This window comes from Danio rerio, chromosome 10 (assembly GCF_049306965.1).
Source record: "Danio rerio strain Tuebingen ecotype United States chromosome 10, GRCz12tu, whole genome shotgun sequence".
Classification (NCBI taxonomy): Eukaryota; Metazoa; Chordata; class Actinopteri; order Cypriniformes; family Danionidae; genus Danio; species Danio rerio.
The window spans coordinates 37425001-37441792 of record NC_133185.1 but is presented as its reverse complement, the minus strand read 5'-3'; the positions used below and the strand labels follow the sequence as shown (position 1 = coordinate 37441792).

Here is a 16792-nt window from a genome sequence, read left to right as displayed (position 1 = left end):
AATCTGCAGGACACGTGTGTTCCACATTTGCTGTTTTGTGCCCAAATGTGTTAATCTCTTAAAATGATCAGTCACAAGCCTTATAAACACATGCAAAAAATAAACTTTCATTTTATTATGATTAAACTTAGCAGTGACTCTGTAAACTCTAAATGTCTTTTGTGGATCCTGGTCAACTATGATTCAGACTAAACACTACATATCTTGCTATGTGACTATCCAGGATGCACACAATGCGATATCGATGCTAAAACAAAATATTACGCAGCCCTAGAGGAATAGATGCATTTATAGAAATGCTAGCTTTCATTATGTAGCATTATATACAAGTTATCACAATAGATGTTGTGTAGACAAGCATAAAACCCTTTCTTTTCCTTAACTTTATTCTGATTTAAATGGTGTTTCTTAACAATAAATCAGTCAGAATTATAAGCTCTCCTGAATTTTTAGCCCCCCTGTATATGTTTTTTCCCTTAATTTCTGTTTAACAGAAATAAGATTTTTTGTCAACAAATTTTTAAACATAATAGTTTTAAAAACTGATTTCTATTAAATTTTTTATTGTATCTCCGGCATGATAACAGTAACTAATATTGTTCAGGATACCAGTATTCAGTGCAATTTAAAGGCTCTAATAAAGTTCTATAAATCACTGTTTCTTTGGGTTTTGCGCATGCTCAGGTTGGTATCAGATTTTACAATATTGAGCCAGCAAGTTCTTGGGCGGCCTTTCCTCCTTCTTCCACTGACAGTTCCCAGCATGACTGCCTTCTCAAGTGAATTGCTGCTCATGACGTGGCCAAAATAAGATCATTTCTGTTTGGTAATCTTCCAGCGAGGTCTTTGGCTTGATGCACCCCAGCACTTCCTTGTTGGTAATTCTCGCTGTCCACTGTCTGTGCAACAGTCTCCTCCAGCATCACAACTTGAACGCGTCGATCTTTCTTCTGTCTGCCTTCTTGATCATCTAGGTTTTGCAGCCATAGGTTGCTATGGAGAAGACGGTCCCATTGACTAGCCTTGCCTTAGTTGCTGATATCCTTACTTTTCCAGATGACAGTCATGCTCATCATTATTAAACATCATTTGGGAAAAATTTGAAAAAACAAAATAAAATTCACAGGACGGCTAATAATTCTGACTTCACCTGTATGCATTTATAGAAATACTAGCTTTTGTTATGTTGTGTTCTATACAAGTTATCACAATAAATGTTGTGTAGATGATCATAAAACCCTTCCATTTCCCAAACTCTATTCTCTTTTAGATGGGGTTTGTTAACAATAAATCACCTTTGTTTGAGCTCTGTGTAGAAATGACAGGTCTTTGCAGATGTAGAGCAGTTAAGCGTGTAGTTTTGGGCTTGTGTGGTCACAGGAGGGCCGAAACGTAACCCAGATGAATTGCTGAGGGAGTATTAGTCTGCATTGTTTCGCTTTGCTGATATTGGCGCCTAACCTTTGTCAACAAACTCTTTGAATTCTTTAACGCTAGTCATAGGAGAATCTCGATGTAGTGGATCAGAAGCTGGCCATCTCTCGGCTCATTCTTGGACGTCTAATTGGATCATTGCAGTTTGACGATTGTTAACGAATGATGTGTGCGGTAATGAAGTCATCAGACTGAGAGCTTTTGGGAAGAATGTGTGGTAGAAACTGCATAAAACTGTCACGAAGGAATCGCAGCCTCCACCAGCGGATTCAAAAAAGCCACACAGATGAGAAGATGCAATACATGGTTTCTTTCAGCATTTGGGAGGAAAATCTCTGTCTATTATATTCAATGTAGCATTTTCTGTTTCCCCAGGATTGATCAGAATCGAGAAACCTGGTGAAATTAGGGATTTTCTAGTACTTTAAAAAAATTACTATTCTATGAACAAATCCATCAAATCTAATGCAAAATAAATTTTTTTTTTATCGATTTTATCTGCTTTTAACATTTTTCTAAACTGTGCCATTATGCTTTTTAGACATTCAACTTCTTTTAGGATGCCTTTAACATTTGTGGGTTCGGTTCATTTGATCAGGATCAAGGGCAAAAAATGATACATTGTAGCATTTTCCTGACGTTTTTGGGTCCTTTTCACACCACACTGATTGCTTTGGTCCAAACAAGTTGAAAAAAAACAAAATGCAGTCATCTGACAAAATCCACATCACTCATTGGCCAGATGATATTGAACGTATTACCTAAACTGCTTTTTTTTTTACCATGAAGCGACGACTGTGCTGTCGGATTGTATCCCTGGTCATAGTATACTATATAGTTTACATACATCACTTTAGACCAGGGGTCACCAATCCTGATCCTGGAGGGCCGGTGTCCCTTCAGGGTTTTGCTCCAACTTGCCTCAACACACCTGCCTGGATGTTTCAAGTATACCTAGTAAGACCTTGATTAGCTTGTTCAGGTGTGTTTGATTAGGGTTGGAGCTAAAATCTGCAGGACAACGGCCCTCCAGGAACAAGTTTGGTGACCACTGCTTTGGACAAACAATACATTTCGGGAATAAAGTGCGACTGTGGCTAAAAACAATGTTTTAATGCATTGCAAATGGCTAAGGCGCATCACAAGTCACTTCAGGAGGAGACGCGAATTAATTTACATTTACTTTTTACATTTACATTTAGTCATTTAGCAGACGCTTTTATCCAAAGCGACTTACAAATGAGGACAAGGAAGCAATTTTCACAACTAAGAGCAACAATGAATAAGTGCTATAGGCAAGTTTCAGGTCTTTAAAGTCTAAGAAGGAAAGTATTAGTAGTATTAGTATTTATTTATTTTTTTTTATTATTATTTTTTTTTGGTACAGTTAGTGTGATATTCAGAGAGGCAATTGCAGATTAGGAAGTGTAGTGGAGACTAAATAGTTGAGTTTTTAGTCGTTTCTTGAAAGTAGCGAGTGACTCTGCTGTTCTGATGCAGTTAGGGAGTTCATTCCACCAACTGGGCAGATTGAGCGTGAGCGTTCGCGAAAGTGATTTCTTCCCTCTTTGGGATGGAACCACGAGGCGACGTTCATTCACAGAATGCAAGTTTCTGGAGGGCACATAGATCTGCAGAAGTGAGAGCAGATAAGAAGGAGCAAGGCCAGAAGTCACTTTGTAGGCAAACATCAGAGCTTTGAATTTGATGCGAGCAGCAACTGGCAGCCAGTGCAAACGGACTAGCAGTGGAGTGACATGTGCTCGTTTAGGTTCATTGAAGACAACTCGTGCTGCTGCATTCTGGAGCAGCTGAAGAGGCTTGATAGAGTTAGCTGGAAGCCCAGCTAGTAGAGAGTTGCAGTAATCCAGTTTGGAGAGAACAAGAGCTTGAACAAGGAGTTGAGCTGCATGTTCAGATAAGAAGGGTCGGATCTTTCTGATGTTATAGAGTGCAAATCTGCACGATCGAGCAGTTCTAGAAATGTGGTCAGAGAAGTTTAGTTGGTCATCAATCGTTACTCCAAGGCTTTTCACCATTTTGGATGCAGTAATGGTTGCCCCATTCATCTGGATTGAAAAGTTATGGTGTAGAGTTGAGTTGGCAGAAACTACAAGCATTTCCGTTTTTGCAAGGTTCAGCTGAAGATGATGATCTTTCATCCAGTGTGAAATATCCAACAGGCAGGCTGAGATGCGAGCTGGAACCGAGGGATCATCAGGATGAAAAGAGAGGTATAGCTGGGTATCATCAGCATAGCAGTGGTAGGAGAATCCATGTCTCTGGATGACTGGTCCTAGAGATGATGTGTAGATGGAGAAGAGAAGGGGCCCAAGAACAGAGCCTTGAGGTACCCCAGTGTTTAGATGCTGTAGGTTGGACACCTCTCCCCTCCAAGACACCCTGAATGATCTGTCAGTGAGGTAAGATCTGAACCATTGTATAACAGTGCCCGCAACGCCCAGTGACTCGAGCGTAGATAGCAGGATCTGGTGGTTGACAGTGTCAAAAGCAGCTGACAAGTCCAGCAAAATGAGGACTGATGATTTAGAGTCTGCTTTAGCCAGTCTGAGATCCTCCACGACTGAGAGCAGGGCAGTCTCAGTTGAGTGGCCTTTCTTAAAGCCGGATTGCTTGTTGTCCATGAGATTGTTTTGAGTAAGAAAGTCCAGGACTTGATTGAACACTACTTTCTCCAGAATCTTGGCCATGAATGGAAGCAGGGATACTGGTCTGTAGTTTTCAAGTAGCGTATGGTCCAGGTTGGGTTTCTTTAGCAGTGCTATATGCTAAATTTGATCGTAAGGCAATAATGTGCACATTTTGTAAAGCTGCTTTAAAACGAAAATTTTTGTGAAAAGAGTTATACAAATAAACTTTAATTATTAGTTCATGTCCCCAAATATAAAATGTAGTTACAACATCGTCCAGCAGGGGCTTAACAGGCTAACCCTCACTCCTTTGCTAAATCCTGGAATCTGAAGCCCTCATGAATGCATATTCTGCTATATTTTACTGCACAACAGCTGTGGTCTGTGTGCTTATTAACATCGGCATTGTTTCTAGTTTGTTTTCAAACCCGGCCATGTGCACTTCTGCTTCTCCTCGAGGGATTTCAGTGAGAATGTGCTAATCCTACTGTTCAGAAACACAGTGGAGGAACCATTAGCTGAGGTCGAGCAAGTGGAAAATGAGTGAGGAAAGTATGAAGCAAAGTAAATTGCCCACCATCGCTGAAAGGTTGTGTGGTCCAGCTCTCAGCCGCCATTCCTGAAAGGCTTTTGATTGAGAATATGATTGGCAAATATAGACATGGCAACCATTTTTAGCCAATCAAAAAACAGCAGCTATCCTAAAGTGTAAAAGTGAACAAAAATAAAGCCTATTATAAATATTCCTATATTCTTTTCCTCAAGAGTTTTATTGGTGCTGAAAGCTCATATGAACACAATTTAGTCTTGATTGATGGCTCCTGTAGTTCACAGATTGTTGTCTTATACTGCTTTTATTGTTCTAGGAAAATATATTGTAATGTAAAAACAATGCTCTCCTTCACTGTAGGTTCATGCAGAGATGGTGTGTCATTTTTTTGTGTTCTTCGTGTCACAAAAATGGAATTCTGTTTTGATGTAACACTTCCAAACGGCTGCAGTTTTTGGAAGAAAGAAAATGAAATTGGCATTAGTTGAGTCGGTGTTGCTATGCTGAAATTCTCAAACAATAACAATGACTATTTTTTAATAGGAGTGTGTGAGATTTATTGTCTGCAATGTTGTTTTTATGATGTGAGAGCTGCTGTTATCGAATATGTCACTCACTTTGCAAACATACAAAAAAAAGGAGAATGTTTTGAGAGTCCTCAAGTGTTTACTGCTCAATGAAGTCTACCTGAATGATGTTTGAATATCATTATAATTTAAGTTAGGGGACAAATACTACGTATATAAGGACTATTGAGGATGTGATGAGTTTTTACTACAGTTCAGCTAACAAGAAATAGTAAGTCAGTCGCATTTCAGACTAGGACTAGGAGCAATTTAGCCTAAAGCTTGATTATTTGAACATTTTAACTCGATTATGATTAAGGAACACATGTTTTATGTATTCATTTAATTTTTTCGCCCTCATAGTTCGGACAGGTTTTGTACAGTAAATATGCTCCCAGAGATTTTTGAAAGAAGGGTGCATTACTTGTTTTTAAAAGAACTGAAAAAAACACACACTACTATCTGCCATCTATGATTATTTATTGAACATTAATGTTGAACAACTAAAACACACATTGAATAAAACCAGTAGTCGCTTATTTTTTTCATAAAAAGTGAAATTAAATAACTTGCACTTTTGGAAAATAAAAGTAGAAGAGAAGTAGTAACTTTTCTAAATAAAATAACTCTTGTATATTCTGTTAATAATATTTTAAACAGTGCATTTCTTGCATCTTTTGTAAGCTGACCAATCACAGAGCTTGCACTATGCATTGTCGCAATATGTAGTTACATTTTTGAGAGGTGTGTGTCAGCGTCGGTGTCAGCCATGGTGAGGGGTCTCTGACCATGTGAGGGCTGTGGAACATATGCATGTGCTCAACGCAGAAGTATAAACAGAGCGGGGTCACGTGACTCCACACGTGGTAGGGAAAGTAATTGGAAAAATCGACCTGGAAAAAATGTTTTATTATAAGTTCTGAATGTCGACTTTGATTACTTTTTTATTAATCGCCCAGGCTTATTTCAGACACAGTTCTGACTTTTTGTTTTCCGGCATAAAGATGGTAACTTGCTTAGCTCTAAAGTTAACAGTTTGGAGTGAATTATTCCATAAATCACAGATTTAGACAGAAGCTTGATGCTACCAACTGATGGTTTTTGTGCCATTTTTATTATTATTCATTACAAAACTGGTCTTAACCAGTCAATTATCATTTAAAAAAATCCCAAATATATTATGATTTTATTTTATTGTCAATATTGCAGACATTATATTAAACGCACCAATATGTACACTTTTCTGTAAAATATGTTGAACTGAGCTAAAATCGCATCGGATTACATTACATAGTATTCCTTTTTTGATTGACATTCAAATTTTAGTTGCTTTGGATGTATAAGTTGCAACAAATTCATACACGACTCAAATTCTGGAAAATATTATGCTTTTTTTTTTTTGAAAATCATTATTATTATTATTTATTAAAATATAACATTTTTATAATTTTCCTCAAAAAAAATTCTGTTGCTTGTTTAAACGACTTATTTAAAATGAGCTGAATCAACGAAATTTATCCGTTTTTTTCCCCATTAAACTTAATTGTTTTGTGTTTTTAAATGCAGTTAACTTAATAAATTTGTGTTGGGACAACATGAAGGCATTGTGTGCGACCCAGTATTTTTTACAGTGCTGATTTGACAGAATTATAAAACCTACATGCCCTACAATGCCCTTTAGGTGAATTTAGAATTTCACCATACCACTGTGATTAAAACAATGTAATATTAAAACCATTTGGTGTAGTTGTAAAACCAGATGATTCAGAAAACGAGGCACCAAATGAGAACCATGGTGCTCAATAAGAAGATCCATCTGCTGTGTTATTAATCTCCTAGCAATGCTGTTATTTATTAGAGTTTATCTTAACAAGCTCGTTGCCTTTGGGCAGTAAACAAACAATGCAAAAACAACGTCTGACCTCCCTTCAGTCCAGCGGTTCTTTCACAAGCTCTGGGTTTATTTGTTCTCTGTTTAATGCAAATATAAATATAAAATCGGTCACCACGTGAGATCATCTGCTCTTCACGCGCAAGTTCTGTTTCCATTACATCTGAGTGTGGGTTTGCACTTTTGTCCACTGTCGTCCTTCATTTGATTGCTGTATGTACCTTTTTTGACTCTCCTAAAGCATAAAATTATTAATATTATTATTAAACTTTTAAATATTTCCCAAATGATGTTTAACAAAGCAAGGACATTTTCACAGTGTGTATGATGATATTTTTTCTTCTGGAGAAACTCTTATTTGTTTTATTTTGGCTAAAAGGTCAATTATTAGCCCCTTTAAGTTATTTTTTTTCGATAGTCTGCAGAACAAACGTCGACATGGTTATTCAGTAACTTACCTAATTACACTAACCTGCCTAGTTAACCTAATTAACCTAGTTAAGCCTTTAAATGTCACTTTAAGCTGTATAGAAGTGTCTTAAAAAATACCTAGTCAAATGTTATTTACTGTTATCATGGCAGAGATAAAATAAATCAGTTATTTGAAATGAGTTATTAAAACTATTATGTTTAGAAATGTGTTAAAATCTTCTTTCCATTAAACAGAAATCGGGGAATAAATAAACAGTGGGGCTAATAATTCTGACTTCAACTGTTTCTAAAATATTTCTTTGTTTTTATATCATATTATAACCCTCTTATCATATTATAACTCTGCATGTGTAAAATAGAATTTAAAATTTGCAATTAGAATTTTCAATGTCATTATTCTGAAGCATGTACTGTAAGTAGAAAATCACAATAATAACAAGATAATCATTTCCAAAGGTTTATGTCAAATGTAAATCTTTTTTGCTCCCTGAAATAAAATAAATGTGTCCTGAATTTCTTTTTTTCTAAAAATAAACTGTAAAATCTATATTATTTTACATAAAATTTCGATATTATGTATCAAGTTTGTATGTAAATATTACGATATGTAAAATAATAACACTTGATATTTATAATATTTATGATATTGATGACTTGATATTTATGAAGACTTGATATTATAACTTAATATCATGATATATAAAATATAACGACGATGTTATCTGTCATATGATAATTTATGACCATAATCTTTTGTTTTGTAGTCTTTAAAATGTCATTATTTTTTATATATATATTTTTTGTGCTAGCATTAGTTATTTTTTCTTTAAGTTTACCTAAATGAAAATAATAGACATTTGCATGATTTTATGTAGATAGATCAGCAGTGAGATGAACACAACAGAACATCCATTTTGTCTTGGTTTTGTATTCGTAGTGTTTTTCTCAGGCTCTGAAAGTATTTTATTACATACTTCAGTCTTCATTAATGTCATGAAGTCATTGGGCTCCAGACCTTAAAGTCAGTTCTGTCTCAGATTCTCAATTGTGTTTTTGTGTGTTTCCGTCCACAGGCTGCGCATGGCCCAGAGAGCCATCAAGCAGACTCAGGTGACTGTTCAGAAGATTGGGAAGGAAATTGAAGAGAAACTGAGGACAACAGCGTCCTGCACGGAAAAGGTGAGAGCCAGCAAATCAAACCAGTAAGACAGAGCTGTATCATAAAACCGTACTACTTCTCTCATTCACTAAGCTCTTCTTAGTGCATGTCCCAAGGTGCTTTACATGAATTAGTCTTTTTTCATTCATCGAATATTAAATAGCAGGTTATTAGAATTAACAATAAACTTTCAGCAGATTATAAATAACCACACCATCTTAAGACAAGTGATTCCACGACAGTATTAAAGACTAGAATATTACTCTAATATACGGGACGCGAAGAGAAAATACTTTGTAAAACATTAAACACAAAAGAGCTTTGCAAATAATCTTGCGTTAAACTACATATTTTCCCAACAGATAAAAAATAAAACACAAAGCCAAACATACCTTTCATTCAGTTTGCACTATACAGTATCTATGGATTATTTTTAGCGCAGTCTTATTCTTTAAAATTATTTGATTGATTACTTTTGAATAGAAGTTCTTCAAATCTGAAGTGCAACCATAATTTGAAAGACAGTAGTCACGTGTGTAAAAGCTGAAATGAGTGAGTGAATTCTGAATGAGTGAGTGAATTAGTGTGAGCCAGAGAACAGTCTGTCACCCACATTTTTCCAGTCCTTTTTTTGCTTCATAAATTAAAATGTTATTTTGGTTTCTTATTTAATGTATTATTGGATAATATAGATTTTTTTTCTTCTTTTGTATCATTAGTATCATGTTTTTTTTCATTTAAACTTGTTAAAGCTTTAATTTTTTTTGTCAATTTTTTTTGTCCTTATTTTATTTTTATATTAATTTAAAATAAAAGGTTTGTGTTAAACTAAATTGTTTCTAAATTTTTTTTGGGCAGCTAGGTTAGATAAAATATTTATTTATTTATTTATTTTCATTTTTAATCTGTTTATTAAACTTTTACAGATATAACAAAGCTTTTTTTACAGAGAAATTTAAACAAATATTATTCCCAACCCTACCATCTAAACAAGTAGAAATTACATTGGGGAAAAGAAAAAAAGAAAAGAAAAAACAAACAAAAACAAATTAAATAAATAAATTGCAAAAATAAAAAAAAACAAAAATCAATAAATTAAAAAAAAAAAAACTGTACAGAACACAAATACTGTTTACCTTGATTACCCAAAATTACAAACATTAATCCTCAGGTATTTATACAAAGTACCTAATTACATTTGCACTTAAAAGGCCATAAGATTTAGTTTGACAATTTGTAGAGATACTGACATGCTCAGAAAATAAAATTCTAAATGGGTCCCATGTTTCAGAAAAAGCCTTAATATTGCCATTTATTGTAAACCTGATTTTTACCAAAATGGATGAAGCTAATTGAATTCCAACCAGTTGTCCAACCTCGGGGGAAATCTTAGTGTCCATAATAAAAAATACACGGACTTGCTAACATTGTCAAAAATGCATGGGAATTTGCTGTACAACTCTTGATAACCCTGCTATATTCAGAGAAAGTCAAAAGTTTTTTTTATTTTATCAGTTTTTTTTTTTATTTTACGCGGGACTTTAAAGTCTCAATGTCTTAAATTTCAGAAATAAAATTTTAGGCCTTAAAAAGACTTTAGTGTTTAAAAAAAATTTAGTGTTGTAGGACTTAAATCATTTTAAACAGGTCTTAATTTTCCTATGTGCAAATAAAACTACCCAATTGGGCTGATGACTAGGGCTGGGTATCGAGTTCCATACTTTTTAAGCACTGACAGAATTGTCTCGATACTATCGAGTATCGAAAAAATCATTTTCGTTCGGTACCAAATTTCGATACCCAAGGGTATAATCTTGTCGACGTCAGTAAGCTAGAAAACCTGCGGCATCCTTAACGTGCCCGGATCAAATGCTGGTGATTAGCAGCAGCGAGGCTGTCTTGAAAATCTATAGTTTAAGCCCACTCGCTCAGAGCTCTTCAAATGTGAGGCTGTCATGTGTACACTACACTTTAAAACATTTTTGCATTGTTGACTGCAAGATCACGCCGGCGCAGTCATCATAACAACGTGCCCACCACAAGCGTCATTCCCCGTGACTGATGAGGATGACTGCGCGATGGCTGGGGCTCCGAAAGGTAAACAGACATGACGGCCCTTTCCCACCTCCTCCGCCTCAAAATCATTTTAAAATTGGGCGAACTTCGTGTTGTAACTTTTGCTTTTTGACGCTATTAGTACAAGCACTGCGAGCTACACATAGAACAACTTATTTTCTCTAACACCAGTGCGCACACATCTTCAACTACACACACACATCAGGGCTATACCATTACATAAACTGCGTGGGGGTAAATCAGGACTGAACCATTTACTGCTTATACTACTCTTTGCATATTTCGCAGTGGCTAGTGTGGCACAGATGGCAGAACTCGCCCAACAGGTCCGCCACTTTTGACGCTCATAAACAGTCATAAAGTCCTCGTGCTGCAGGAATTATGAGGTTGCTGAAGGTGCGCAGCTGTCGTGCAGTGAGGGGTTTGCATTTTTAATAAACTATGACAGTTTGCGTTCACTGAACAGTAAGAATGATTAATAAATCCATATGAAACAGCCTCTTAAAAGTCATGTCTCGCTTTCAGTTTCGGGGTTAGGTGCGTTTTGCACTCACACACAAGTGTACCACGCTAAAGCCCAAGTAAACCACGCTCAGGCTCACTGTTAGTGTGAGTACACCCTAAAAGAACGTGTAAACGGACAAGCAAAAAAATCTGATATAGGCAACAAATCGGAATTGGGCATCAAGACCTGACAGTGTAAACGGGGTTTGTGCGGGGTAAATTTAATAATCCTTTTTTTTGGACCTAATGTACGTTGTGTATTGTTATGTACTGTTTTGATGGCTTTAAATACCTAGCTAAGTTGATACTAAAATGCTTTAAGGTTAACAGTAAATTATGAAATTTACCTTACATTAAACTTATCTTAATAAAATGTCCTTATCCTTGGCTGCATTAACAGTTTAGCTTTCATGTTTTTTCCAAATTAATGTTATAGTCTCTGTTCCTGCTGAAAGATAAAAGCCACAGGGCCGTTACAATTTTATTGTTAAAGGTTTGCTGCCGTTTTCTACTGTGGAGAAAGATTAGATTTACTGGATAGGCATTTTTCAATGCCCAGAAAGGAACCAAAAACATAGCATAGTCAAAATAAGTCCATGTGATATAAGTGGTTCAATCATAATTATATGAAGCTGCGAGAATACTCCTGTGTGCAAAGTACACAAAAACAACTTTATTCAACGATTTATCTATGAGAGGATCCGAAAGCTCTTAGATTAAATCCAAAATATGTTCATTTGAAAATAATTAATGACAGGATTTAAATTTTTGGGTGAACTAAACCTTTAAACAGCAGTAAGCCTCACAAATACTTAAAATGGATTGACTTAAAACTGCTTGAACTTTATTAAAACTGTTTGCACTTATATATTGTGTGAACTACACTTTGTTCATTTTGTGCTTTTGTTCCTTTGTTTATTGGTCTTAGAGATAAGCCTGCTGTGAAAAGTGTCACAAACATCCTGAAAAAATAAAACCAAAGCTTCTCTGAGATTGTGTTATGTAATCTAGTTAAAATATATTTCTTAAAATAAAAGTATTGAAAAACGTATCGTTTGGAACCGGTATTGAATTCAGGGTATCGGTATCGACAATTTGATGACCAATAACCAATAATCAATGTCAAAACTTATTTTTTTTATATACTGTATATTTTTTTTATTGCAAAGAGATACAAAAACATCTGTTCTCAGAATTCAGATTAGAGAAAAATTCTCTAATCAGGGAAAGAAAACTAAAGCAACACATCCCTTTACATCAGGGGTCACCAATCTCAGTCCTGGAGGGCCGGTGTCCCTTTAGAGTTTAGCTCCAACTTGCCTCAACACACCTGCTTGGGTGTTTCAAGTATACCTAGTAAGATCTTGATTAGCTTGATCAGGTGCGTTAGATTAGGGTTGGAGCTAAAATCTGCAGGACTCCAGAAACAAGTTTGGTGACCACTGCTTTACATGATCTTCCATTAAGAACCTATTACAGAAGTAACTGGGCCATAAGAAAAAATCCTTAGGGCTTACTCACACTATGCTATCCGAACCATGCCCGGGTGCATTTCCCAGTTTGTTTCACAAGTGTAAGTGCCCCAAATCGCCTGAGCCCGAAACTAAAGCTGCGACATCACTTTTAACAGTCACATCATCGATGACGTAGGGCTCTATTTTGACAGTCCATGTGCAAAGTGCAGGACGCAAGCGCTTTCAGGGCATGTCAGAATCCACTTTTGCTAATATTAGGATGGAAAAATCCGCTTTGCACCATGGCACATGATCTAAAAGGGTTGAGCTTATTTTCCTAATTAGTTATAGGTGTTTTGAGAATAAACCAATCAGAGTCTCATCTCCCATTCCGTTTAAGAGCCAGTTACGGCGCACCATAAGCGCATTTGCTATTTACATGACGTAAAGTAAGTGTGTATGCTGATAAAATATTATATACTTTTCCTTCTATGCTAATGAAGGACTACTGAGACATTCGAAGCATGGGATGGGTCCTCCTGGTGAGGCAGAGTTCCTCACAGCTCCGATACACATCTTTGCCATTTGCTTAGAGTAACCATGTGCTCTTCACCATACACAATTCATCTACTTGTGTTCTTCTTTCAGATAACTTAGTCATGTTTGGTGTCATTTGACAGTTTATGACTTCAGTGTTGTAGTGATGAATTCAACAGAGACATTGATTAATTGTATTTCAATCTACAATATATTTACTATTGTTAAGTCATGACCTGAGGAGAGTGTGTTAATGTTCTTCTCCCCCACTTTATCTCCTCAACTTTGCTCTCATGTTCAGCTGGTTTTGGGGGGTTGGTTTTCACTCATGTTTGACAATGCTTTACTCAGGGTATAATAAGGAGAGGTAAGTGTTGATCTGGGAGAATGGCTTTTACTCTGCATCTCCCGCACACCAGTGCGTAGCCTCATATGCTAACAAAGGCAGTTTCACTGTCTTTGTTGCTCAGCAGTGCATACGTTACAGCTAATTTCTTTATACAGTATGTTAGTTTGTTTCATTCTTATGTCTGTATATTTGATCATGTAACTTAAACGACTTTGCCTGCTTTAAGCTTTGAGATTCTTTCTCTTTATCAATGATGATAACTTTAATGGAGTCAGATTAATTACAATGGAGTCAGATAAATAATGGATTTAAACATGCCATCCTTCAACTGCTTTCTGTTTCCGATTATTGGTTCAGAATAGCAGCGTAAGCTTCAAGCCTTAAAAGTGTAATAATGAATGATATTTGCAAGTGTTTCTTCTCTTTTTGCTTTTTTCTCTTTGACTCTTCAACAGCAGATGTACACTTAAAATCTGAGTGAATTGTCTGTAAAATATTGTGAACGAATGTCAAGAATGAAGTTGTTTGCAGAATTCGGACACTTGATATATGGTGCGTAGACAGTTTTGGACGCAGCTCAGCTCTGCCCCTGTGCTCATATTCCGTCAGGATTATTTTTATATATTCTGAATACTTTCTGTGTTCTCTGACTTCATAAATCCTGTTGGGTTTTCTCTCTCATTTTTTTTTCTGCACCTGGCACATAGGGCTGATGCTAAGATTCTGTAAAGCACCTCTGCAGGTATAAACGGCTAAATTTACAGTTGCTGTATGCTTGACAGAATTTTATAGCAGATTGTCAAACTCAATTTAAAATGAAATCCTTCACTCTGTAGTGGGGATATTGTCTTTCCAGGCCCACAAAGCGACTCTTTCATGAGAGATGGCAGTATAAACCAGCCTTTGATAAGCTATCTAGACTAGCATTTCTTTATAGTTGAAAGGAAACGCAGTATTAAAAGTACATACTGTTTGCTGGTTTAAAAAATGGTTAAATTATAAAGAAGTGAAGAGTTTGCTAGAAAATGGATTTTTATGAAACATAGACCTTACTCACATTAAGTGCGTTAATTAGAATATAGGAAGAATGAAAAAGAATCAGGTTTTTGTGTGTGTCATTTTGTAATATCATTAGTACACTGTAAAAAATTTCCAGGTTTTCACAACAAGTTACTGTAATTTTTCACAGTAAATTACATTAGTATCCCTTCACAGTATTTAACTGAAAAATTCACAGTAATATGTTGTATTCATAATTTTATTGTGAAATTACGGCAGGTAGCATGATTACAGCAAATTACTGTGAACAGGGCTATATCTTTTGCACGTTAGTTATAGAAATTCAAACCCTTTTTTAACTCAACGTAGAAATTAATACAAATGAACTTTTAACAGATAATAACAGAATGTTATAGCCCCCAAAACGATTTGGTTACCAACATCTTTTTGATTGTACTGCACCTTTATTTAATTTTATACAGTTAACATAGAATAGGAAATAATATTTAATGAACATAACTGTGTGCTTAGCCAAAACATAATAAACTGGAATAAAAAGTAATTAATTAATGAAACCAAAGACTGTTAAACAGCCAACAATTATTTCAATGTCAGGGTAAATGTCTGCTTTAGACGGTTTCATGAGTATTGGGCACCTGTCATCGCCTGGAGGTCACTAATCTCAGAATTAAATATATATATATATATATATATATATATATATATATATATATATATATATATATATATATATATATATATAAATTATTATTTTTTTATCTATATTAATAAACCACAGATTAGAGTTTTAAACAACATTCTAGCATGAAAAACAGTTAAAACTTCATTTTCGGACGCATATAGAGCCATCGAAGACGGGGCAATTGTCCCAATGTCTAGCCTGAAGACAGGCACCTCTCGGCGGATACATGAGTAAAGAGCGCCGTTACCGCCTGGAGGTCATAGATCTCCGCTACCGGCAAAACACACTTAAAATTACACACAATCTTTACTAACAATCCACAGATTTGAGTTTTGAAGAACTACATTCTCGCATGAAAAAGTGTTAAAACTTTATTTCATTACATATTACAAGCAATATTTATAATATTATGTGCCTTCTCATCCACCATTACAGCTTGATGCAGCTTGGTGCGAAATGAATCCTGGGAGGAAAAAATAATAATTCTCAATACACTCCAAACGAACTTTATTCTTATTGTTAAAGTCAGAGATATGTAATATTTTGAATGGCGAAGAAAATAATTAACTTTATATTTCAATCAATATATTACTCTTGCACTGCTTCGGTTCAGGACTCGTGTGACATTGAATCAGATTCAGATATTTTATCAGACGTGTTCATGAGCTCGAAGTGATCAACAAGCAATTCGTGTACAAGCAGTACACGAACGAAGCAATATGATGAAATATTAATGAATTATATGTTTGCGTCTTACAATATTATACAAAACGGAATCGTTTTCAGGCGAATTCGACTCTTTACTGTTCACTTAAAGGAGCCGAATTCGACTCTTTACTGTTCACTTAAAGGAGCCGATTCATTGAACAGAACTGACTCGACTCGACCGCAAACAAGCGCCATCACCACAGACAACGCCGTCGTCTCTTCACCCAACGGATTCATCCTCGGTAAGTGTTAAAATATGACTTTTGTCCGTTAAATGATTGTTGTATGTGTATTTCTGTATAGTGCGTGTCATTTAACAGGAATTTACCGAGTACTTTAGTTGTACTCGCACGTACAGGGTTTAAGCGCGCCTTTTTTTAAAGCAAGAAATTAACGACGCCAGATGGTGATTGTAGTGTTTTCTGAGGTATTAGCATAACGTTAACGTTAGTTCCTGAAAAAAGAAAGGGAATTTTCTTTAATTAACTTCTTGTTAACTGCATTTTATGTTTCAGTATAAGACTGAAGTAAAGGTGAAATGACTATAACGTTAAGGTAAGCTCTGACCTTCACTTAAGTTAACGTTACGGTTAGTGACCATCATGTATGTTAATTTTGTTCACTGTAACGTTAACGTTAAGTTAGTTAAATAAACTAAACTCATTATGAAACAAGTCTTAACTGTTTTATTAAATGAGGCTTATAATACAATTCAGTTGTATTCTTTTAAACTAACACTAACACAGTACATATTGTATATTTCTCATTGGTGTTAATGC

At 35.5% G+C, this 16792-nt stretch overlaps 1 protein-coding gene across 5 annotated transcripts in view; it reads left to right on the top strand.

The window, feature by feature from the left end:
- The window catches only part of uvrag (UV radiation resistance associated gene), a 230272-nt gene that overhangs the window by 52125 nt on the left and 161355 nt on the right, over positions 1-16792 (top strand). For 4 of the 5 annotated variants that reach the window (XR_012385850.1, XR_012385849.1, XM_005172655.4 and 1 more), the window contains exon 7: positions 8598-8703. Coding sequence is in view for 3 of the 5 variants with exons in the window: in XM_005172655.4 (XP_005172712.1) it covers positions 8598-8703 (106 nt within the window). In the remaining 2 variants the exon portion in view is untranslated. 5 annotated transcript variants of the gene reach the window in all.